Source organism: Puntigrus tetrazona, chromosome 8 (assembly GCF_018831695.1).
Source record: "Puntigrus tetrazona isolate hp1 chromosome 8, ASM1883169v1, whole genome shotgun sequence".
NCBI classification, from domain to species: Eukaryota; Metazoa; Chordata; class Actinopteri; order Cypriniformes; family Cyprinidae; genus Puntigrus; species Puntigrus tetrazona.
This window is the reverse complement of record NC_056706.1, coordinates 10,884,739-10,911,586: the sequence shown is the minus strand read 5'-3', so window position 1 is coordinate 10,911,586 and position 26,848 is coordinate 10,884,739. Positions and strand designations below refer to the sequence as shown.

The 26,848-nt window shown below is 36.1% G+C and overlaps 1 protein-coding gene across 1 annotated transcript in view; it reads left to right on the top strand.

The window, feature by feature from the left end:
- LOC122350349 (nephrocystin-4-like) overlaps window positions 1-26,848 on the top strand; it is a 135,562-nt gene that overhangs the window by 50,404 nt on the left and 58,310 nt on the right. The window contains 2 exon segments of the mRNA XM_043246747.1: window positions 8,674-8,867; window positions 12,617-12,731. Coding sequence (XP_043102682.1) covers window positions 8,674-8,867; window positions 12,617-12,731 — 309 coding nt within the window.

The window sequence follows — 26,848 nt, the reverse complement described above, 5'->3', positions numbered from 1 at the left end:
CCCTAATACTATTTTCAATCAAACTTTGTGACGTAAAAAAAAAGGGGGGGGAAGAAGTGTTCACATTTGCATTCAGGATTCCAGTCACTGTCTTTCATGTAAATTCTACAACCAAAAATATTTTAAGAAAATCAGCTGAAATCTGAATGATTAGAATATTTTGATACAAATATAGAAAACACAAAGCAATGTGCTTGACAATATAACAATATATTTGTATTTGGCAGTTTAATGGCTTATGACTGAAGACTAGTATTACTGATACTGATACTAATACTATTGATGTTTATAGTGTTATGAACCCCTATTTAAATTAACCAGAAAAGGGAACGCAATGTGACGGACACATGAAACCAAAATGTTACTAAAACAAAACATTTTATTTCAGAAACTAAAGTAAACAGAAAGTCAAAGAATTGTGTTTCCAAAAGGTTCCAAAAAGAACTTAAAGGAAAAGGGGAGATAAATAACTCCAACATAGAAAAACAAGAGAAATTAAAAAACCAAAAGAAAGTGGAAATAAAACTCTAGTTAATAAATAGTTAATAAACAGAACTGCGTTTGTTAGGTTAAAGTGCAATCAGAAACAACAAGCCAAAAAACAAGATGGCGGGCCCTGCAATTGTAAACAGTGAAAATTTAGCATAACATAAAACATAACACTGTGAGACTTTTGCCCAAATAATGAATCCGTATTCAGAAAGACATGGAAAACAAATAGTACTAATGCTCCATTGCATAAGTAGTATATATATACGATTGTGAATCTCGAAAATAAAAGTGTAACCAAAAAGTAATTGTGCAGAAGCAGTTTTAATGCAAGGCATAATAGCGGCTCCATGATGCTTGCATATATACAGTATTATTACCCAATGATACAACTGTGAGAGAAAGTTTAGAAATGTATATATATTCTCTCATCTTGTATTTATCATCTTTAAGGAGTTCCGTAGTACACAACATTTTCTTTCCCTAAACAGAACTATAGCAGCCCTTTGTAAAGTGTTGGTGGCAGCCAAGTTATTCAAGCCCACAGTATCCAGGTCTCTAAGAGTATGCATCATTTTAAATAATAATTTCTTCCAGTGTAAAACATTTAGCGTAAATCATTACTTTGCACCGTTAAGGGTTAATATCAATTGTCTCTTGCTTCTTTAGGCATTCACACATCATTTTAGTTGTCACTGATTATACCCTGGATCATTTTCTTTTTACTCCCAGCTCTTTCGCAAGTCATTTGTCAATAAATCCCAATAAATTTTATTGTAAATTTTATGAAAGCCATTAAATGTCTATTATGTGGGTAGAGCCGCAGTGCAGATTCAAATTAATATAAAGAAGCTCGTCTTTGTTCTCTGACTTACCCTTGACTTCTTTCGACCACATTGCCGTCTCGCAGAAGTCAATAGCTTAGTCAGACCCTTTTATAATTTTCAAAGAACTGAAGACTTGCTGACCAAAGAACTCTTTTGTGCCAGAGTTATGTAAATTGTTCGTGCTTCCCTGAAACCCGGGAAGTATAGTTTGCTGCCACAGTAATGTAATTGATTATTGATTAGAGGAAGTAAATCCTGCCGGATTTTGACATGTTAATAAATTTTGATGTCCACATATTTGTAAATGTGATTAAATTTATTTATTTTTTTCATAAATAATACCTTACATTTGTCATCATCTATAAATTATATATTCATATTTATTAGTGTCAACCCAGTTAATTATTTTTTATTTGGTTTAAATTCATGTTTTTTTGCATTATTATAATTGGTCGAAACATTGACGCTATTCCCCTTGATAATCGGCCCACTGGTATTAAATATATGCTGATTGCACTCCACAGTTATGCTACATCTGAAATAACACGCTCTCTATTCATTTCATCTGCTCACTACAAAGAAATAACCTTCAGAAACCAATTTTATTTTTCAGAAAAAAAAAAAGCCTTCAATTCTTGCGTCTGAATGGGACGACGACCCTCACCCCTCCAGAGCTTGTCTTTTCTTGCTGCTATTATTCCTGTATTTGGTTTAAATGACCTTCCCAATCACTCGCCTGAACCAGACTATTCAACACACAGCAGTTTCTGTAAAATCAATTTACTGGCCCGCCTTTCGTCTTCTGTACCTCTTGTTAGTGGAATTGTTAGTGCTTTTGTTCATTTTGGTGACAGTTGATCTCGAGTATAGTCAAAGTAAAAGTCCTACTTTTTATTTGAACGGCCTTTCGTTGTGACCTTTATTATTGTAAAAAAAAAAAAAAATTACAGTATCAAGACCGAGGTGAAATAAGAGAAGAGTCGCTTGTCATTTCACGCCGTGACACTGTGATCCAACCCACATATCCGTGAGTTAAATAAGTGATATTCTTTTAGAAAGCATTGAAGTCTTTCATGAAGATTCAAAGCAACTGTTTCTATTTTTAAGTCCTCTGTTCTGATTCCACCGTCAAAAACATCAAAGACATTTTGGTTTGAGGCTGAATTTGCTGCTTGTGATGCCAATGGGAACGCGTCTATTCCCTGCAAACTAAAATCCCCAAAAAATAATAAATCAAGAAATAAATACAGAACTCAGGGAGCGAGGGGACTTAACTAGCTCTCTTTTTTTGCGTGTCTACTTGATCTTCCAAACTGAAATGCCTTCGTGTGAGACAACCACATAAACAGATGCAAAATAAAAAAAAGCCATTATGGTTTGTTTTTTTTTTTTTTACTTTGACACCGAGAATAAACTTTTGCGCGTTCCGTATAAGCCTCTCATCTTTTGTGCATTTTGCTCAATTCGAAATAATATTCCTCCCTTCTTGTCGCCGGCCTTGTCTGTTAAAGGGCCTGTTGTCACGGCCGCTGGGCCAGATGATGCGTGACCCACGGAGTCCAGAAATTTCACAGATGAGAAACGGAGGCCAATGAGAGAGGATGAGCTTTGTCATTACTGTGAGATACACTGCGCCACATTCATCACTCAGAAAAGATTCTCCTCCCTCGCTTTCCTTCTCCTTCAGTCTCTCTCTCTCTCACTCAGTTGCTCTCTTTGCTCTGTGAAGCTGGAAATGGGGTATGATTTAACTTCAGGCCATTTCATTGTTCCCTTTAAGCTTCTTAGCTCTAAAATATTCATATTTTGGGCACAGGAAGCAAAATCTGTGACAGCACAGAGAGCAGACAAGAAGGAGAGTGAGAGGAAAAAAAGGACAAGAGTATGAAACAGAAATAAGATATTTCTGTAGCCGATGTGTTTAGATAAGCTGCAGACAGGCTCGTTTTTTGTGCTTATCTCTTTCGCTTTATCCTTTTCTGCTTTTCTGTCTCTTTCCCAGCTTTCTGTCCATCAGTCACGTCTTTTTTTATAGTTCACCCAAAAATGAAAAAACAAAACAAAACTGTCATTATTTACTCACCCTCGTGTCGAACCAAACTTATGTGACTTTTTTTTTTTTCTTCTGTCGAACTTATAACGGAGTTGAGTAAGGATTGGGCCTGTCAAGCTTCAAAATGACACAATTATTGTAAAAGATTTCCAAAAGTATCATTAGGTTTTTGGATCAATGAAAAAAGTAATATGATAGGTGTGTGTGAAGAAGAGACTAATATTTTTCACTGAATATCTTGACATCAGCCTCAACTTTTAGTAGTAGTGGCATACAGTTGAACAAAACTTTTTTATTATTATTAAAAGTCCATTATATTCAGTGAATCAGTTTTTCAGTTTACAAAACTGGTCTGAATGTTTTGTTCTTAATATGATCCTTAAATGAGTTAACTTACCTACTCAGCAGTTAATTGCTCATAGAGATCAGTAAATAACTGTTTAGCAGTCTGTAAACCAAGTACAAATACATTACTGTTTAAATGCTTGAGATCAGTTAGGCTTTTTTACAGCCAGAAAGCATCCGGTTGATCAAAAGTTATAGGAAATACATTTATATTGTTAAATAAAATGTCTATTTAAAAAAATTAAATAATAAACTTAGTTTATCCTAGAATCCTAAAAAGGTTATTAACGTGGATAATACTAAAAAATGGTGTCGGTCAGCATATTAAAATAATTTCTTTCTGAATTTTCTGAAAATTCAGCTTTGCCATCAAAGGAAATAATTACGTTTAAATAGAAAGCATTTATATTAAATTGCAATAATATTTCTCTTTTTGCTGTGTTTTTGCTAAAAAAAAATCCTTTTTGAGCTAAACATACTGTAGTGTAGTTCATAAAAAATGCTTGAAAGCTCCAATCCCTGTTCATTGTCTTTTTGGGTTCCCGCTTTGTCATTCAGGTTTGGAATTACATGCAGTTTTGCAAAATAAAAAAAAGGGGGGTGAACTGTCTCTTTAATTCTGTAACGCCGTGCACTCTATGTCTGTTTGTGTTTTAAAGTGGAATCCGTTGTGGGGTTCAGTGTCAAAGCATATTGCACTAATTATACATCATTATATTGTTATCAACTTGTTGCAGTGAGCTGTTGTGTATGTATGCTGCTTCTCACACACATACGTCACTCGTGTCTTTCTCTAGGGATTTAATTGGCAGTGATATACAGTACATACACACAAAGCTCATTTGATTGGATTTAAGCCATGGTGTCATATACTTGTCTCATCACTGCGTGGTTAGTGGCTCAGCTTCTTGCTTGCTAAATTAGTTTTCAAATGGAAAGAACTGACACAGATAACAAAGTATTTATTAAGACAAATGAGACCCTAATCAGACACAGTGTATAAAGAGAACAATACACCGTTTACCGAAGGTACATGGAGAATTTTTTTTAATTTTTTAGAGACTAAAGTCTGTTTTTTACATATGTATAATTTATAGTTAATTTATACAGCACCATTCCAAATAGTTTGAAAGAAATTAATACATTTCTGATTAAAGTTATATAAAAAATCTGACAGAAAAATCTTATAACAATGTGTATTCATGAAAGAATCTAGACATAAAAAAAAGTAATAATAAAAACTATTAAACTATTATAAAAACCTCTGTTTTTAAACAAACGTAAACATAAATAATTAATAATTGTTAATAATAATAAAATATTCATATTAAACTGTTGTTAAAAATATGAAAAACTAAACTATTGTTACATACTACTATTCTAATATTATTTTAATATCTGACAATGGAAAATCTGATAATGACTGCTGAAAACTTAGTTTTGCCATTGCAGGAATATATGACAATTTAATATAATAAAACGGAAAACAAAAAAAATTAAGTTGTAGTAATATTTCACATTTTTATCAAAATATCAAAATGTTTTTATGTAATGCAGCTTTGGTCAACAATAGATTTCTTTTAAATATCTTACCTCAAACCTTTGGCAGTATAAACACTGCGACAATTTTCATGCAAATATTCACTCAAAATTCCTTGGTTTATACATTGAGGAAAAAATGGAGATTTATGAAATTTGTGTGTGGAGCTCACAGGCGGTTCACAGTTTTATTATTTTTTTCATCTGCACATTATTTGCAAATTTGCACTCAAATAATAATTCTTCTGGTTATATGCTAACTACGTTTCATTAACTCCGTATTTGCATGATTACAATGACATTAATACAACCATAACCTGGAGAGGAGGCAATATATTCCATGACCTGAAGTTTTAATCCCTGCGTTTCTCAAAGCAGGACCGTTATTTCCTACAAAAATGTGTTCTGTCTGTCCTGCAGAGCCTGTAAGCTGCCCACCGACCTTTCACAGTCACGCAATCGAACGCGGCGCAGGGCTGCACCACCTGAGGGCTTTGTGTTACATGTATTTGCTGAAAACACGCACATCGCTACGAGATTTAATTACTTAATTATCTCTCTCGACTGAGAACACTTTTGTTCATGAAAACAGGCTTAGACTTTTTCATTGCTGAAACGAATAATGGCTGAATAAAGAGTCTCTGGAGTGCTGTGTCTCTCTGCTTGTTGCAGTGCAGCGTTTCACAATATTCTTCCAGCTAATTGGACCTCAGATACGTCATGTCGCCCGCAGGTGATTTGAGACTGTTGACCGAATACAAAGTCTTAGAGAAAATGGATGTACCTCACAGAGCCACAACTGCAGACAAGTCAGAAAAGTTGTTGATCAATATCTGCTTTTCAGTGACCGCTGTCTAAAGTTTAGGGGCCTTGGTTTCAACACATTTTGTATTATTATCAATGTTTAAAACACTTTTGCAACTTAATATTTTTGTGGAAGCAGTTTTCTGCTTCATTTCTTTCAAATATTTTTAACAATGTAAGTCTTTGCTTTCACGTTTGATTAGTTTGATGCATCTTTTCTCTATAAAAGTATTAATGTAAAACAAAATGCAATTTTATTTGTGAAATAAACTGCGTTTGTCAAATTATATTTGAAATTAAACCACGAAGCTAAAATGCAAACAAGTTATAGTTCACCCAAAAAAACTTTCATCATTTGATTTTCTTTGTATAATAATCAGTGATTAATGACTTAAATTGCCGTGTCTTTCTCACACAGACTTATTCTTTAGCTTTAGAAATTGTATTTATGTAGCTTAACTGCTCCTGATAACTGTTAAAAGCAGTTTTAAAACATATGCTGCCAAACGTATCTTTTTGCGTTTCGTGGAAGAGCAACGTAAGCGTGGGTAAATAATGACAGGACGTTCATTTCTGACCCTTTTCGCTTCAGTCTTCCCTTAGAGTTTAAACGGCAGATAACATTTTACAGTACAACATTTAGTCTCAATGTATTTGTCACACAAAATGGTAAAACGAAATGTACCCCACAAGTCATCGTTCACATCTATATCACCCATCAGACTCGTGGAAATGCACAGATCTGACCTATTAAGCTGTGAACCGGGCTCGAAATTGCATTACATCCACTTAAAGGAAGGATTCAGAGGTGCTTTGATGGTCGCTGCAGTAGCTGAGTGATTCACAGCGTAAAGTGGGATACGCGTGGACTACTTCTTGTAGGCCTGCATATAAAACACTGCACACAATTGATATGCTAATTGGAGGAGCGGTGAGTGGGAGGCCTGAGCAGATAGATGTGACTCTCACCCTGAGGAGAAGTGAGAGAGAAAAGCTGTTAGTCCCGTACCTTCTTTTACAGACCCTCTGTAATGCTGCAATTAATAACATCTGACTGCTGCTGCCACACCGTCTCAGAGCCGATGCATCTTCCAAACACCAGGTGTCTGCCAAGAGTCGCCACACAATGGCAGCAGGCTGTCGTTTAATTGATGTGTTATTGTAAACATGTCTGGACATTGACTTACAGAGACAGCTGCACCCTTAATATTTAGCAACCGGTGACAGTTTTTGGAGGCTGAGGTGCAGGTACCTGTGATGGTTTCTGTAACGGAAAGGACACCGAATCAGTGCTGGGGGCAACTAACTGAAACTACTAATCTAACTGTAATCTTAAGCACAGTGAATGCAGTTGGGTCATGCAATTGGGTCATGTAGCAATATTTTAAAAAGCTACCTTTATCAAAAAGCGTAATGTTATTTATTTTGATTGACAGGCGGTCTGACCAATCATGATGCCGAACTTGACATATTGTCCAACCTGCAAACCAGACAGGAGACCAGATTAATGTCAGTTAACCTGCAACTTTAAAAATGGTGTTTATTGATGTCTGTCTGTGGTTGAAACAAGTTACCTTCTTATGCACTAATCTTTGCGAAGGGTTAATTAAAGGAATGTTTCACCCAAAAAACCTGTGAGACCGTGTTTGGAACACACATTAAGATTGTTTTTATTCAGATAATTTAGAAATCGTATCTATGTGACGCAACTGACACAGAACAGCATGTGTTGTTTACGATCAGTGGATTTAATCGATATATTTATTATTATAATGTAATAATTATTTTTAATCGTAAATGTATGTAATAGACCTAAGCTAACATGAATGAATAAACAGCTGAATTTTTATTGAGATTAACTGCTATTTATCTTATTCTTCTGTTAACATGCAGTTAGACCCATGAAAAAATTTCTGCTTCATTAGCCACTGTATGGAAATAATGAGAAGAATTAAAAAAGTGTAATACATTGAAATAATAATACAGTAATATTTGATGGAAGCAAATGAGACTGGAAGCAAAACCCAAAAATTTAGTTAATGGATGTCACCTTATTGTGAAGTCTTGCCAAATTTTGTTAAATGTAGATTGTTCAAGTAAAATAAAGTTGTTAGGAGCAGTATTTTGGACCAATCGGATTTAACATTGGGTGGAGCTACCATCTCAGAGCATATTGCAACATTGAAAAGGCAATTAAATCTGTGGAAATAAAATGAATACCAGGTATGTTCCTGCTGTCTTTCTCTGCTCTACTGTAAAAAAAAAAGTTGGCTTCATTCTCCACATCTTTTCCCATAAGTTCCACACTCTCTGCTTACCGGAAAAATGCCATTCAGAGTCAGTGCCGAGGATAGAATGGATCAATAGAGCTTACATGCCCCTCTCACTTTCCAACACAGAGGAGTCGTAACTGTGCACACGTTCCATTCCCATACCTCCTCTGAGGATTAAATGCTAACGGACCCTGCCAAACACACTCCAATCTATGGCCAAACATAGGCGGAATTCCTCTCACGTGTCTGTGTACACAAACACATGTTCCTGTAGTTGTGCATAAATGTCTGTTGATCAGAGCAGCTTTTGAATTTCCTACCACGTTTGTGTTTTTCTGATCAGAACAGGGGTGCGGGGGGACGCTCGGTTGTGGTGCAGGAGCGCAGGCTGCTGGTTGGGGTCCACAACGGCTGGGGCTGGGTGGAGAAGCCTCATGTGTTTGTGCTGGAACGTGAGGCTGCAGGAAGCGGAGCGGCCAGGGCTCGAGCAGCCAGCGCAGGAAGCAGCTTCAGGCAGACCTCCACGGACAGACTCAGGTGGATACTCGGCCCATCTGGCCTACTTATGTACCAGAATTCTGAGAAGTGTTGCCATACTTCCATAGACCACGCTTCCAGTTGCACCTACTTTTATTTAAATTCTTTTACCAAATTCTGGATCTTTAATTATTTATGCTTTTTTCCTGCTGCATTCCAGTACAATGGTTATAATTATCGTAATAATGCCTATACAAAAGATCATAGTTTGATCTGCGTCCCCTTGGCTGAACTAGATGTTCTGATAAATGTAAAGCAATTATTTCACAGCTGTATTGATTTTTATTTTTTTGGTTTGTTTTTTTAAAAATTCAGATTTTTCAATGCGGGTGCTATTAGGAAAAAAAACAGAACAATATTAATCAACATAAAAATGGTTTGTGCATAATATTTTGTGCATAACTATTAAAAGCCATACGATAGCTTTGTTTGAGGAACAGATGTATTTATTTTTTTGTTTAAATAATGTAATTCAGTGGTTCCCAACCTTTTTAACTCACAGCCCACACAACCAAACACATATGTTTCCATGGCCCACTGCAAAAAAATTAAAAAAATTTAAATGTATGCAGCAAAAATATGTTACATAGCCTAAATCGTGGGTTGTTTTTAAACCAATCAACGACCTGGAATAGTGAACGCATAGTAACAGTTTATTATTATTTTTTTATTTAATTAATTATGATATTTAATTATTACTACACATTTTTACGTACATTAGCAATATTATTATTTCTATTGATAATAACTGGCAGCCCCCTGCAATACCGTTGCGGCCCACTGGGGCCATGGCCCACAGGTTGAAAAACCCTGATGTAATTATTAATACCATTCATTTTGTATATACTGTAAATATAATGTACATATATGTATATATGTGTATATATATATATGTATATGTATATGTGTAAACAATAAATGTAACAATACATTTTTAAAATGCACATCTATTTTGTGCATGCAACAAAACTCAAGATTCAACATCAAGAAGGCTGCATGTATTTGATCAAGAATTTTTAATTATTACATTAATAATAAACAAAAATCTATTAAACTTGGGTAGTTATTAAGCATCCTTTGCTCCAGTCTTCATTGTTACTTGATCTTTAAGAAATCATTTCATTTTATTATTCATCATTTTGAACAGCTCAATATTTTTGTGGAATCCATTTTTTTTTTTCAGGATTCGTTGATGTTTGGAATGAACAGCATTTATTTGAAATAGAATTGTTTTGTAACATTGTAAATAAATAAAAAAAACAACTTTTGAGTGGTACTTCATGCAAATATCGGGAAGCCCCGCATAAAGCTTAAAAAATAGTGCACAAGTCATATGGATTACTGTTATGCTTATTCCTTTTTAGAGCTTGTTCTTTTATTCTTTCTTTGTAAAGAAACACTGCAGCTTTGAGGTTTTTCAAAACATCTTCCTTTTTTTTTTCCCAACCCAAGAACAAAAGCGTTTCTGTTTGAAAAGCTCAGACTTTTTATTTTTGGGTGAATTATTCCTTTAATATAAACACTGTCATGGAGATCCAGCGTCTCTCCACGGCCTTCTCCAGTTTAATGCTCCATCTGTCCTATCTCGGTGACTTGAACTCTCAAAACCACGCTGGTTGTCCTCCCTAGTGCTTACCCAGCAGAGACCCCCTCGGCCTCGCTTCACCTCGTCGCTTTTCGCCCCAGTTCCATTTCGCCCCTCTTTTCCAACCCAGCCCTTATCAAATATGAACTTTTAGGGTGATTTCCACACTTGCTCGCTGGATGTTAAAAATTTTAAAAGCATCTTTTCCGCAAAGTATTAAAAACAGTTCCGCTTTCTAAATTAAGGTTTCTCGTGCCTGTGTTCTTCGTTTAATTAAAATGCTGATAAGCCGAGAATGAGAAATGAGGGTTTGATTGTTGATGTCTGCTTCACTCCATCTGCTGCTGCAAAAAGACCCCGCCCCACCCCCACCCCTCCGCCACATGAGTCACCGCCATGTGAAATCTTGCAGAACAAGTCACAAGCACCGTTCGTGTGTCGGTGAGAAAAAAAGAGCTCTATAATTACCCAATGAGAGAAATTAGGTGTCTGAGAGAGTGGAGCATCACATTCTGCCCTTTTATAAGAGGGAGAAATTGGGTGTAATTATGGAGAGGTTAGCACTAAAAACTTATGCTGCACGTTCTCAACAACACTGCTGTGATGACGGCAGTGAATGTGTCTATGAGAGCGTGTGAAAACCCGTCAGGAATGATGCAAACGATCTGACGCCGACCTGTCAGTTCGTAGATGAGATGTTGGCACGAAACCCGTGCCTGGAATTTCAACACCTTGTAGTAACACTGTCAAACTTTTTTGAGCCCTGTTTCAATTTCATAAGTTTGTTCTCTGTCTTCCTGTATGGAAAAGGCGATGTGAACTTCATTTTGAAGATTTAATCTTTTTTTTTTTTGTACCGCGCTGAGCTCATCTAAGATGCTGTGTACTTCTCCTCTGTAGTCTGCACCTGCTTATGTAATAATCTGCAATCATTTTTAAAGGCTTTGTTTGAGATTCGGAATCAGACTATAAGAAGTATAATGTGATGACTACAGAATGCGTCATAGCAAAAACAAAACAAAAAAATGAAATATAAATGCAATTTGAGCGACTTACCATGTTAGAACGATGATAGTTTCATTCTAATGTTGCACAAACTCAGAGGAGAGAAACAAACTTTTTTCTAGTTTAAAACTTTTAGTCCCTGCTAAATTGCTGTTCTTTCTCCTTCAGCTCTCTATGAGTTTCCAAACCCCATTTGTCAAGTTAATGTGGCAGAGCTGTTTTCTTCCTAGAATTTGAATTTCTAGATTTTCTTTAATTGCATAAATTACCATTTAAATGTTCAGTCAGTGCAAATTTTTGTCTTTGAAACAAGTCCCTAATGCTTGTTAAAGCTGCATTTACGGCTTTCGATCAAAAATGCTATAAAAAGCAGCGGTGTTGTGAAATACTATTTTCATTGTAATAGTTTTTCATTTTTATTTTTATTTTAGATTTCATTTTACATTTTATTTTGTAGTAGTCTTCAGTGTCGCATGATTCTCCTGAAATATTTCTTGAGCACCATATTATTAGATTATAATTATTTCTTCTTATTTTTATTATATGCCAAAAACCCTTGTGCTAAGTGATAATAAAGGTATTCATTTATTTAAAAAAAAAAAGGGACATAAATTTCGGACTGTGTTTGTGTATATGAAGAGTTTGTTTGCCAAAACAAAAAAAAACTATGTTTTTAGTACTTTTCTAAAACAATCTTTTTACGCACATTCCAATTAATCTCAGTCACACTGCATTTGGGTTATTTTGATAAGGTAAAAAATAACTAAAATTACTACCTAACACAGTAAAATGTAACGCATGTTTTTTTTCAAATGGAAACAAAAAACAGTTACCAGGTTTTTTTGCAAATAAACTCTTCATATATATCTCAATGAAATAATGTTTCCAGTTTGCAGCTGAAAAAATTAGAAATTTTCTTTCTTTTTTTTTCTTCTTTCCTCCAGTGTATGTGGGAACCCTATATAGGGCTTTGCAATGCACGATGGGGATTGTGCTTTCCAATCTCATAAAGCAATTGAACTGAGACACCTGTGTTAATGAATGTCACTTGACTAGTTGTGTTTTTGGGTCAGTGTGGGTGTGTAGGTTCATTACACAAGATTCCATGCCGAGCTGTGATATTTCGGTGATCTCACACTCTTCTTTCTGCCTCCTGCAGTGATGGACTGTCTCTTCGTGGCAGTGTGGAGCTCAAGATGATGAGGGACGTAGCTTTCAGCATTGTCTTCCAGCTCCAGTATGTTTTCTCTTGTCCACTGGCTGGAGATGGGCAGGTGAGTCATATGCTAATGATGCACTTCTCAACATTCTTTCTCAATTTCACTCAGGTGAATGTAATATGAGGAGTGAAAATCTTGTTTAATGGTACTTTCACTTATTTTTTTTTTTATTTTTTTTCCAAGCTAGACATTTTAAGAATTTTGCTTATGAAACAGTTCCAAAAATAAATTGGGAGAACCAGACTGTTTACTTGTGTTTACCTGCAGTCTGCAGGCACAGAATCACTAGCAGCTGTTGAAATGTGGGGGAGGAAGTTTCCCTGGATTGATCTGCCCACTGAAATATATTGTTTTTTTATTTGAAACTCCTGGCCCTGACCTTGGTTTCTCTCAAAAAAAAAAAAAAAAAGTTTGGCCAGGATGTTTGGGATGATTTTGTATTATTCGGGCACACCAAAATACGCTTTTTATTTCCTGATCTACCTCGGAGAAACTGCACTAATGAGTTCTGAGACCCTTGTGAATTATACATTATGAACACATTCATCATCATTTCCATCATCATACACATGCTCTTCATAATATTGAATGAAAATTAATATGTTTATATGATAAGAAGAGATCAGTGTTAGTCTTGTGATTAGTCTTGTTTTTGTTACTCTTTTTATAAGATTTTGGCGTTTTTGATTTAATGACGACCATGCAGTGTAGAGAAGACAGGAAGCGAAGTGTGTGTGTGTGTGTGGGGGGGTGTTTGGGGTACGGTATATACACACTACTGAGCAAAGGAAATCATTATCCTGATTTTGTGTGTAAGAAACATTTATTTTTATTGCTGATAACAGATGTGCTGCTTGATTTTTAATCATAATATTTTTAAAGATTCCTGATTAATAGAAGGTTCAACACATAATTATTTGAAATAAAAAAATAACATTATAAATATTTTTTATTGTTACTTTTGATCGATATAATGTATCCTTCCAAAATAAAAGCGTTTTAAAATCCATATACAGAATATATACACAAATATCTCACTGATATCAAACATTTGAATGGTGAATACAAATACATACATCACCATATAAAAATTGTCATATTTAATATTTTGAATGTGCATTTTCCTAATAATGGACTTAGACTTAGAGTTAAGGACTGCTTTGTTGCATCAAAACTTTAAATACAGTGGTTGCCGTTAGATATTATATAGTAGTTCTGAAAGTTTGAGACCTCCAGTCTAGTGGAGTCCAGGGAACTTCTGTGACAAGACCCAACTACTGTACCCCAGAGTCTGCAGGGATGGAAAAGAGTTTGCCTTTTCTGTTTAGAGCTCTTTCTAATTGAGAATGGATCTGAGAGATAACTCTCTCTGTCACACTCTCACTCTTTCCCTTTCTCCCCTCGCTTATCTCGCTCCCTCTTTTTCTCTCTCTCTCTCGAGTATTGCCATGTCTCTCATTGCCTCTCCCTGAGGAAATTAAACAGCCATCCTTGACCAGACATTCTCAGTAAATAAACATATTGGGTGGGGGGGGAGAGAGATCGGGATGGTATAAAAAAAAAAAAAAAAAGAAGATTCTCAGGTTCCAGGCAGCAAGCACAGAAGCAATCCAATCAGGCTTTATTCATCCGCCTGGACCCCCGTCCTCTCTCTTCTTTGCTCAGGGCTCTGGTTCAATCTTAACACCCTCAGGATTAGCCCCCTCTAATGAAATGACACAAATGTGCCTCTTTAGTCTATCTAGAACGGTCTCAGCACACACACTCTTGTCTGAAAACCCAATACGTCTCCAGGGTGCTTGTTTTTCTCTGCCAGGCAACACAGAAGGTTTTTAAAAACACTCATCTCTACAGCTAAGTCATGAGAGATATTCTGCCAATTACACGTGTGGGCGGAATCACCATTGCGCTCTATGGGACGGACGCTCTTCGTGACCGGCAATATAATTTTCCACCTGCGAGGGTTAAAGTGTCGCCAATTAAAGCCCGTCAGAAAACAAGACGCAGTTCCGTAGGCATGTTAAAAGCTAAACGCTCGCTATCTGGACCGAAAATGCTAGTTTCTAAAATTCTGGCTTAATTGGAACTGAGAACTCCTCACCATTTCAAATTGTTCACGAAGATGAAATTTTCATGTAATTAAATGCGAGTGCTAAGCTTTTTTGGAAAGCGAGAATTTCTCGAGCTGTCGAGGCTCCTGGTTGGAGAGACGGGCAGAAGTGTTGGACAAGTATCGCCTCGCATGATCTGCAGTCTCAAACTGTGCTGGGTTTGAGGTTAAAATAGGAATTTGAGAGTGTGTGTGTGTAAATTCCTAATGACGTTTGAGGTGGCGTGTGTGAGCGAGAGAGGAAAGACAGACAGGGAGAGAGAGGGAGACAGACAGAGAGGGATGGAGTAATTGCGTTATAGGTGTATTTATAGAGTGTGTTGAAGGAAGGTGTCTGGAAAGTCATCATAGTGACTAATAAAGGTGGGACAAGACTCGACCTCCTGAAGATAGAATGACCTGCCTTGCAGCGAAAGATTTTCCTTTACATTTTAACAGCTAATGGGTTGAGAACATAAGATTTTCTCGCCTCTGGTGTGTCCTTGATTGTTTGTAATTACTAGGCGGCTCTCTGAAATACTTAATTCATCTCTGGAATACTTCATTCTGATTAGTCAGTCATTACCTGCAGTTATAGTTTTATAGAATGACTTGTAATTTGTATAATTGAACGTTGTGATAGTTTGGAATTTCTCAAAACTCGGTGGTCTTTCTTCTCCAATATTGAAATCGTTCAATATTCAGTGTTAGTCATTATCATAATTTTTATTGATAATAATGTATCATTTTTACGCACTATATGTTGTCTGAGCATTAAAGAAAAAAGCTTGAAACGCAAATTAGAAAGTAGAAAAAAAAATCTCAGGCTTTTGCTACAAAAAATGCGTCTATTCTCAAATTAGCTTTAAATGACAGAAGCGAGTACCAAATACTGATAATCTATCAAATAAGCTGAATATGCACTGTCGGGATCATTAATATATGCTTAGGATTTGAGTCTACATACTATAAATAAAAACTTCATAATATGTTAATATCAATCATATGCTGTATTATTTACTTAGCATTAAAGGTAGATTAGTTTAGAGTTTCTAAATAATTATTTCAATATTTATAATAAATTTACATATGTCCTCAATGTAATGATTGTGTTTATGTAGGATAGTATCCATAAAACAACCATTAAAAAAATTATAATGTTCTCTCTCCTTCCTCTGTGATCTACAGGTGTGCTATTTTCTGCATGGGTGCACTGTGATTCTCTATTAATCGGTTTATAATGGATCATGATGGCTGTAATGCTGTTTATTTTTTCTTTTCTCCTGGAGTCATAAGACATAACATATCCTGTGTTTGCTTTTTCACCAGTAGGTGGAGCTGTGTAACTCGTAAACAGGTTCAGAAAGAGAGCCGAGTGCACACAGTGTTGCAATCATACCGTGTTGACCACTATTTACTGCACCTCATCTCCGTCCAATTGCTCTTGTAATATGCCCTGATAGATTTGCTGAATGGAGCAACATAAAGTCGCCGACTAATTAACAAATCGACTACAAAACAGACTGCGGTGCCTCACTTTCAAAGGACGTTTCCTAGAGCTCCAAAACTCTGTCAGACTCTGACTTCTTAAGTTTGAGGGATTCTGAAGTGACCGTTTCATGCTCGTGTTGTGGTTCTTTTACGATTTCCTTCATAGGGTTCGGTGGACCGGTACTCACATCCTTATCAATATGCTCACGGAGAAAGTGCAAGAGAATAAAAGAGCTGAATAAACTAGAGGGATGACAGCGAGAAAGACTCTTTGGCAGATAGAAAAGGAAAGTTGGAATGTGTATGTGAGAGGGATATAAACTCCAGGAGCTCTGTGAACCTTCTCGCATGCAGCTGGATAGGGAGGCTGAGGGCCGAAATCACAGTTGTGCATTGATATTTCAAAACCCTGTACCTCCCACAGTGCATCTTAACCAGCCGCAAAATGTGCTGAAAATGCACCGCGCCTTGAGCATTTAAATGAAGTTATTGTCATGGGTTTCTTTGCAGAAGAAACACGCAGGTTGTGGCATCCTTCACAAGCCTGCAGGGTGGGGAACTGCGCTGTGTAAAATAGCTTTTTTGGGGTGTTTGTGTTGTTTTATCAAATTCTCATTAGTCTTTTACTGAAACAAATGCTAAAACAGCATTGACATGTAGCACGTGCAGATAGACAGTGCTGTCAGAGGAATCAGTTCAATCAGTCAATTCCCGCTGAGGAACTTTGGTGTAGTGTACTTTAGACGAGAGAGAAAGGGAAAAAATGGAGTTTGGGTAAGAGAGAGAGAGAGAGAGAGAGAGAGAGAAATATGAACTGCTCGCTTGGCATGATCCGGTTTGACTCAGCACAAAGAGACTTGTAGTACTAAATCTTAAGCACAGAGAATTTCAATCACCCAAACCTCTGACCTAAAAACACCATCTCTATAATCTTTCCTACTGCATTACTCTGATCAAAATGTTCTGTTCTTTAGTAACCTATATGTACAATTCCTTTCTGAAAATCCTAATGAAAATCAGCTGATCGGCACAAGAGGTGGTAGTTTCAGAGAGCAGTGTTGAATAAGACGGGGTTATAAGAGCAGAGGGTTAATATTCTTGTAGCAGATTTTTGAATGTATTGCGAATGAGAAATTGGGTGCGCTGGTAATCCAGCAAAAAGAGCTGCTTGTGCTAGAGTTGTGCTATATGGAGAAGCTAAAGAAATGCGTGGAAGTTTGTTCATGTAATTGTCCAGGGTCAATGAAGGAAAATATAATATAATCTATATACAAATAAATATAATCCATAAAATTAATTAGATTTCAGAAAAAAAAAAATACTGACATTTGTTCATTATATTATATGTAATATTAATATTATTAATCAATGTTATAAAATAATTTGGTACATTCAAACAGATCCACAAACCTGTGAGGATAAATAAATAAATAAATGAATGAATGAATGAACGAATTTGCTATTTGATAACTATATAACTATATTACTTAGCATAAAAAGTTTTTATTTAAATTTGGTATTTTAGCATAACAGCGTAGAGTGTTTTTAATTAATCAATTAATTTATACAAAGAGCTAAATTAAATTGTTTTTTGACAGTAACTCAACTCAAAACGTTTTTATTTATTCATTTCTTTATATTCAAGACATGTTCTAAGTATTGTTTGGTTTATGTTTCAGCTTGCTTAACAGATTAGTTTTTTTTCTGTATTCTGGTATAATTGGCGATATGTGATTTATAGGAATTTAATGTGCACATTGATTGCTCTTATATCTAATAATCATGGTCAGGCGATAATGTAATCGCGACAGCCTCAGCGCTGCTTTAGTCTCAGTCATTCTTCAGTTCTGTTCTCTATCTTTCCTTTGCTCTGTCTGTCGTTCTCCGCTTGAGTTGCTGTTGTACAAGACTGACAACTGATCCCTGCACAGATAGCTCCTAATGCTGGTCTGTCAACACCAATTTTGCTACGAGGCAGCTCGAACAAGACCCGTGTTCAGCCTGAAATGCCGCTTTTAACATTTCTGGATGAGCTTCTGCCAGTTAAGCCACGCTAATGTAATAAAGTGTTGCGTGATGCTGAGGGACAGGCCAGCTTCCGGGCGATGTGTGGTTTTGTTGCCGGTCCGCCGCAAGCTGTGACTCATGGATAATGGAGAATGAGCCAGAGACCGAGTCTTTCCCGCTCCTGTCCCGAGGCCAGTAGATAATTTGTGTTTCAGCAGCTTTTGTGCGAAGACACTGATGCTGGCGTGAAAAGGGGCTTCTCCTCTGAGGCCCGGAGGAAGGGTGAGCGGAGTCGGTCACGTAATTGTGATTTGTAGTAACGAATACGATGGCAATGGGTTCTGACATGCTCACGGACACACTGACGGTTTCAGCTGCAATCCCGAGCAAGTAATGACATCTGGTGACTTGCGGCGGACAGATAGATCAGTAATGAATTATAATTTAAACATCGACCACTATTCCATACAAAGCTATTGTTAGGCTTCAAAATATGGATATAGTGCATCTTTATTGTGATCTTTGGGATTTGGGAATGTTACGTTTTTGCTATCTTGCATATTTCAGCATTTAACATAAAAAAAAAAGCTCACAAAAAGGGCAGTCCTGCTTAATCTTATTGACCGGTTACTGTAATAAACATGCGTGCACGCAGGAGAATTTAAAGCATGGAATGTTCTTTGATAAAAACTGTTACTAAGCATTACCATGAAAACAAACTAAACGGAGTACTTGAGCTGACTGGCACACACCCAAAGCATGCAAATCAAATACACATAAACAGTTTGTTGTGTTGCATTAATTTAGAAGTAGTTAGGAGAAAATCGAATGTGTGTCAGTATATTAAATCTGTGTATTACTTTAGAAAGTGTCAATATACCTGCTGCTGTCTGTGTCCTTAATATTAATAGAACCGCAAATAAAAAGAGAAAATCGCACTCTGCTATTGACTGAATTATTTCAGAAGCTTTAGCAAATGTCTTGTATTTATTTTTAATAAATACAAAGAAGACTGTGTGGTGTTTTGTTTGCACTTGATAGTTCAAGTCCTGTAATGTTTTGTACCTGAATACTAAATCTAGCTGATTTTTTAAAAAATTGTCCTATATTTTTTGTAATTTTGTTCAAAAATAAAATGTCAAAAACATGTTGTTTGAAAGATTTGTAAAAAAAAAGCAAAAAAAACAAACAAATATATATATATATATATATATATATATATATATATATATATATATATATATATATATATATATATATATATATATATATATAATTTTTATTTATTTATTGAAATGTATTTTTAATTTTATGATTTAAAACAAATTTCACCACAAAGTCAGTCATTTTGATATTAAAAATCATAAAGTCCTATTTAGTGTATTGTTGTTGCTTTTATAACCCAAATAGTCTGTAGTTTGGACAGGAGCCAGTGCCTTCACAGTTAATCACTTTTTTCCCTTGGCTGTGACTTTATATGAATCAGAACACATTAAAAAGTTGCAGAACCACTGCATGTAATCACAGTCTAAACAAACATATTAAATGCAGCATGAATGGCTTTTAATGTAATTTAAATTGACATTTTAGGTCTGACCTTAGCTCTGTGAAATTTTGATACCTAAAATAAATCAAAAAACAAAAATGCTAAATGAGAACACGTTGTGTTAGAGACTCCTGTAAAACAGACCAACTCTGTGCTTTTAAATACTGCATAAATATGCGTTGTATGGAGGTAAGATGACAAGAAAATATCATATGCACTTTCATCAGAGTTACATTTATACAGTATAAACCCACTTCCCCAGTTGAGTATTTATGTTTTTATTCCGATAATTCACACATGGTGAAGGGAGTTTGTCTGAAGGGAGTATTTTTCCACTTTGCGTTCATCTTTTAGATTCTTTTAACGTCCATTTACAGTTGGTTTATTAAAGAAGTAGTTGTGTGTACTAAAAGTTCACCAACCATTTAGTCAGAAGTGTATGCAGCTAACAGGCATTATCCATTCATTGCTTAGCCAGTTTTTTTTTTGTTTTGTTTTTAAATCATACCATATGCGTAATTTGAACCGGTATAATTGCCAAGCACTAGTATGCATGAATGGATGAACTATCCCTTTAACCTCTCTGGCATTTGTAAAAGACTCTCTAAAAGAACAATGTAGGAAGTGTGAAGTGCTTAGTCAGATTAGCCTTCAATGGAATTCTTACCATAAGGCACGAGGACCAACTGGAATCAGGCCGTGAGCTCACCTGGAGAGTTTTGCAGGGATAATGATCCATCTCGGATTTGACAGCCATTTCTCACCATTTTATTAGCAGCGGAGCGCCGCGGAGGAGGACAGTCAGACTGAGTAAAAATGTTTTGATTTAGCATGGAAAAAGAGCACGTAACTGAACAAAGCACTTCAAAATCAAATAGACCGCAGCGACCATGTGGGCTGCAGCATGCAGGGGGCGGACACAACAGTTTTCAAAAGAACAGCTCTTTGACAGCATCTGAGAATTCATATTGATACGTATGGAATACATTTTCAAACAGTGCTCCAGCGTAAATGAAATGTGATGGGTCCTGCCGCAGAGAAAAATAAGAATGTGACCAGTGGCGTGCCGCAGGTCAAGGAGGTCTGTGATACCTAGAAAAAGCGGTTCATCTCAGTAGAAGTTGCTTGACTGGTGTGGGACAGAGTGAACGTAAACAGTTTTGTAGCTAATTTTTCCAGCCAAACACATTTTCTTAGTGAATTATTTAGTCACCTTCTTGAAAAGCAAAGTCATGTAAATATAGGCAAAAACATAAAATAAAATGAAACACAAATAAAATCATTTTGGGTAAATTAGGTTCCACAGTAATTTAATTACAAATTTATATTATTATTATTATTATTATTATTATTATTATTATTATTATTATTTTAATTTTATATTTAATTTAATTTTAAATTTATTTAAAAAAAAAAATTCATTTAAATTTTAACATATAAACATGTTTTGCCGGCCAAATTTTGTCATTCCGGCATCTGCTAACAGAACCCATGCAAACTGATCAAGTCTTGAACCCTTGCTGTGGGTAAGTTAATGTTCCATATCACACAATTCTAGATTAAGAGCTTAACCAACACTTTAAGAGCACCTAAGCTATTGGAGCAGAAATCGATGGAGCTCTACAATTGATTTAGCACCAACATTCCGCTCTTTTACAACAACACCGCTGCATGCTTTGGTAAGAAGCATGATTTATTTTTGCAGCTAAACCTTGCTGATTAAATTTCAGCCTCCATGTTTTGTCTAGGAAGATACTTCTTCTGTTAGTCAGTGCGACCTCCTGTGAAACTCTGCATCTGAGAGCTTGATGAAGAGCTTGATTTCGCGTCGAGTAAATTGTGGCCAACTTTCTGCTCACATGGCGTATAAATTATGCAATGCCGTCACGCAGTTGCTCAGCCCATATCAGCTTAGATGCTCCTTCACATCTGTGGCGGAACACAAACAAACAGCATTTCTGCATTTTTAAAGGGTTGCTGATGTTGTTTTAATTGGGATCAAGTCATGCGCTTTGTATTTTATGCGCTTCATGCATTTTTTTTTTTTTTCTCTCTGCGATGTTCATTCAGTTCCTCATTAAGGCCTGATTTCCTACAGGCTGTCTGGCTGCACTCCCTCAGTCGTGCGATAAAAAGATGATTGCGGAGCAGTAATGCTTATTTATACATTTTTCTTTTATTTGTATTTTCCCCGTTCTGTCGGAAATGTCACACAAATGTTAATTAAATGTTAATCAAACATCACACGGTAAAAGAGCCCATGTCTTCGCCACTGTGCGGCTATATTTAGCAGTACAGAGAGGTCAGTCTACGGCAGGGTCTGATGCCTTCGCTCCAGGGGTTTGCATGGGAAAGCGGGAACAGGAGAAACAATGGTCGACTAATTAGTATGAATGTCAATTTCTCCTACTGAGAAGTTCATAAATCTCCTGGCCAGCCTACTAGGAGTTCACCCTGTCACATTGAGCCTCACTTTCCAGACCTCTCCTGTGCATCTGCCTGCATTGATCCCGTCACATACTGTACTTCTAAGTGTGTGGGAGCATGAACAAGGCTCTCCTGGGAAGTACTCTTAAGGTGAAAAGAAAATCGAGGTAAGCTGAAGCAGTGGTTTAAGTGCTTTGCTTCAGGACCTTTTAGGACTGAAATTGGCAAGCCAACATGGTACCCAAATCAACGGTAACAAAATGTCATTAAAATGACAAAATCAATGATAAAAAAGACATTTATAATAGTGGTAATAATCAGTCTGTAAGGTTTCAGCTGAAATAAACTTGCACTGATTGATCTTAAAATATATCAGTGCCTTTGTTTTGTCTCGAGAAGGATGCCAGTAATAGTTTTTGTTTTTTGTTTTTTTCATATATTCATATCACATTGTCCTTATTTAGTATTCATACATTTTGTCTTGAGTTCTGTTGAGTCCAGTTCACTTGATTGGCGTGAAAGCATTTTTCCAAACTCAGATGTGTCAACACCTTTTCCTTTTCTATTTTATATTGTATAAAAACAATTCATCCTAATTTCCATAAGTTAATTGCAGTTGATGACAGTTTTGTTCAAAGGTTTGCAGGTTGGTAATTTTAATTTTTTATTTTTTCATACAAGGCTGGATTTATTTATGGAAGCCTGCTTCCGTGACTGAAAAAACAAAAAAGGTTATTGCAACTTTTTTATCTCACAGTTTTCCTTTTTTTTATTCAGAATTGCGTGATACAAACAATTAAACAAAGTTTTTTTGTTTCAGGACTTTATAACTCGAATTGAGAGTTTATATCTCACAATTCTGAAGAAAAAGAATTATGACTTTATAGCACACAATTCTGACCTTTTTTCGCATAATTGTGACTTTATATCTCATAATTTAAAAAAAAGGCAGAATTGTTAGATGAAAAGTAGCGAAAAAAAATCTTTTATTGGTGAAAACAGGCTTCCATATTTATTTCATTAAACAAAAAACAGTAAAATGGTGAAATGTTTTTACAGTTTAAAATTTGATTTCTTTTTATATCAGTGTTTAATCAATTTTATGTGTTCTTGATAAAACTTTTAAACTGTAGTATGATACAAACACTGATTAAAACAAAGCAATCCAATCGAGTATGAAAATTACTTTTTAAAACTACTTATTCCATCCAAAATTTAGTTAAGTTACAAATTCAAGAGTGTAAATGAACTTTTGGTGTTTAATGAATATCGGAGTCGCTGCTGAAATTGATACTCATTTTGATGTCTGGCAGCAGTAAACGAAGCATGGATATCAGCTGAAACCTATATGATTTTGACAGTTTTTTGTTGAAGAAAATGTAAAGAGTGACAATTTTAGTGGATGTGTCAAGGCACATACTGCAGAGTCCTAAAGAGTGCCTGAATAACATCTCTGGTCGGTTTTAATGCAAATTCTGTCTTCACTTTAAATATGGACAGCTCTATTTAGCTGCACTGTAATCAAAAACCAACCGACCAGCATTTAATAGGCTCCTTTTAATTCTTATTGTCATCAAATCTTGCCATTGTCTCTGCGTTACTCTGTCAAAAACAGTTTTTCATTTTTTAAAACGAAATTTCTCGCACGGCCCCCTCGTAAGACCATGATACACATTCATATCCGTTCCTTCAGAGAGACAGTTTTGCGTTAGTGATCCGAGAGTGTGCTGAGCTAAAGACTCGACACAGCATGTGCAGGGAAGGCCTGGCATCATCCTCTCGCCATGACGGCGGCGGGAGCCAACAATGCATCGCCTTGTCCCTGCCACCCGCCACATGGCTGAGCCATCCCTGAGGAATACGCCAGCCAAATGTCTGAGAACACAATTTCATTCATCAGTATGCTGCTGTCTCTGCTGGCGAGGTGGAGAAGGAGTTTCCTGACTACGACAGTTTGACTGTATATTCATATTGACTCCAGTCTTATTTCTGAGAGATAAACTAGATGGAAAAAAAAAGGAGGACCGAATGATCTGTCAGACCTAATTGTGTGTGTAGTTGTTTTGCTTTTTGTAATTCAATATGCCTTGACATAATCGTTCTGGTGTCTTCTCAGCACTCGGGGCTCTGTGGCTCTCGAATGTATTATTAGTTTTGGATTTCTGGAATTTTCCATTGCCTCTCTGATGTCCTGTTTTATGAATTATGGATATTCAGCTGTCTGATGGCGGTGAAATTGCCGGCAGCCATCTGTAAAAGATGTTTGATCTTTCACCTTGATTGGTTTATGTATTTTTCCAATTTTCCTTTTTTTTGTGTGTGGAGACATTTAATCAGTTTCTAATGACGAATACAGTCTTTATATTGGTCTCTTTTGTTGATGTTGTAATTCTTTTTTTCTCTTATAAACACTATAAGCTTAATTTCGGCCTCTGGCAATTTCCTGTTTCTTGTAATTGTATTCTCTTGTGGCAAAGTTTTGCTTGTTTGCTTTTTAAATTCAGCTTAACATTTATGTTCTTCAGACAGAGCCGCAATGTTGAGACTTTGATGTGGAATTCCTGTTAGTTATGTGCTACAGTGAATCTCATCTGCGACTGCTTTGATTCGATTTCTCTTTGATGATTTGCTCTGTCTTTCAGATGCTCTCTGCTGCATTGTTTAAAATGGCCTCATATGTGTCTTGCAGAGATAATCAGACCTGAACTATAAGTCATATGAAGAGGTGCAGTGTTGTAACGTGCATAACTTACGATATCACTACAAAGGTTGTCTAATTTTTCATTGGGCTCTTTCATCGTGCTTGATTATCTGATTTTGTGTTTAATACAAATTAAATGGTTTGACATGCTTATTTGAAGACTCGTTGCCACTTTTTTTGAAAGTAGGCTAATTTTCCAACTCCTCTAGGATTAAACAGTTGAGTTTTACTGTTTTTGAATCCATTCAGATGATCTCTGGGTCTGGTGGTAGCGCTTTTATCTGTAGCTTAGCATAGATCATTGAATCTGATTACACCATTAGCATCACGCTCAAAAATTACAGAAGAGTTTTGATATTTTTCCTATTTAAAACTTGACTCGTCTATAGTTCTGTTGTTTACTAAGACAGAGGGAATTTTTTTTCCCATTTTCTAGGCTTATATAAATAGGAATGCATGACTCTGTAGTATCATTGCACAAATATAAATATTGAAACTCTTTGGTCATTTTTAAGCATGATGCTAACGTAACAGTCTAATCTGATGCAATGATCTTTGCTAAACTAGAGTTAAAAGATACCCAGAGATCCTCTGAATGTATTCCAAAACAGTAAAACTCAAATATTTAACCCTAGGGGAGCTGGTTAATGAACCTAAGTGGCGTGTTCCTTTAACCAAGATGCTTCTATTGTGAAATATTGTGTATTGCAATTCCCAGTTTGTTGTTCAAAATTGATAAGGTTCAGAGCTTCAGAACAATTCTATAGTAGATTGTGCTTGGATGATTTATTCTGCTGCTTTAAAGTGTTTGCTGCACAGTTCTGACTGAAGTTTGCTACACGAATGGACTTAAGGATGGATACTTCATTACTATTCCGCCTGCTCATCCCCTTCCCATCAGTCCTGCTGGCAGCCCCAATGTAGCATAGCGCACCCCTGCTGACAGTTGTTCACACTGGGCTGCAGCTCACCGCAGCCTTGCACCCTTGCCCGAAGCCTCGCTCCAACCTCCACACCACCAGCCACTTTAATAGCTCAGCTTGTTACCAAAACCAGCAGTTATCAATGTGTTTCCAAAGCTAGCAGTGATTCCACCCTGCTTTGATTTATTTTGTGGAAGCTGATGGTAAAGGACGTTATAGTGTGTGTTTTATGATCATTGCTGACTTGGGTGCCATGCCATTGCTTTGTTACTGTCTGAGCACATTTGAGTTTTCTGCCATTTTAAAGAGTTACTTATGACGGCCTGTTATGATGTCTATAGGGTTTGTTCTGAGCAGTGTTGAAATCATACGCAATACCTCAGATTTGTTTTACAACTGGAGTTCTGGGAGTTTCATCACTGTGCTTTTAAAGTCCACAACTTTAGTTTATATCTGTTAATTGTTTAAGTTATTGTAATGAATTCTTGATCTTCCATCTCAGTTTTTTTGGGGCTCTGAATCACTGTACTATGGGTTTAATTGTAGTCAAATCATTTAGTCCGTTTAAACCCTGGCTTTGCAAAGCTCATGTTCATTTGACTGAACCTTTGGGTGCAACAACTGATGCATATAACGTTTTCTTTGTTGTGACCAAAATCTTGTATATTACGGTGTGAAGAACATACAGTAAGCTGTTATTTTTTGCTTTAAATAAGATCTGTATGATATAAAAAGTTTTGATACCATAGACATTTCATACTAAGTGTTGTCAATACCGCAAACTAATACAAGTTATAGGACTAAAACTACATTAGAACAGACAAAAACACTGCATATTCTACACTGTGTAAATTAAATATTGATAACTTCTTATTAAAGTTACAAAAGTGATTTTGACAATTTTCTCTCTTTTGTTGTTTGATTTACATTAATGACAGAGAGCAGGAATATTAGACTGCTTGATTTAAGAGCTGCCTGGATCCAATA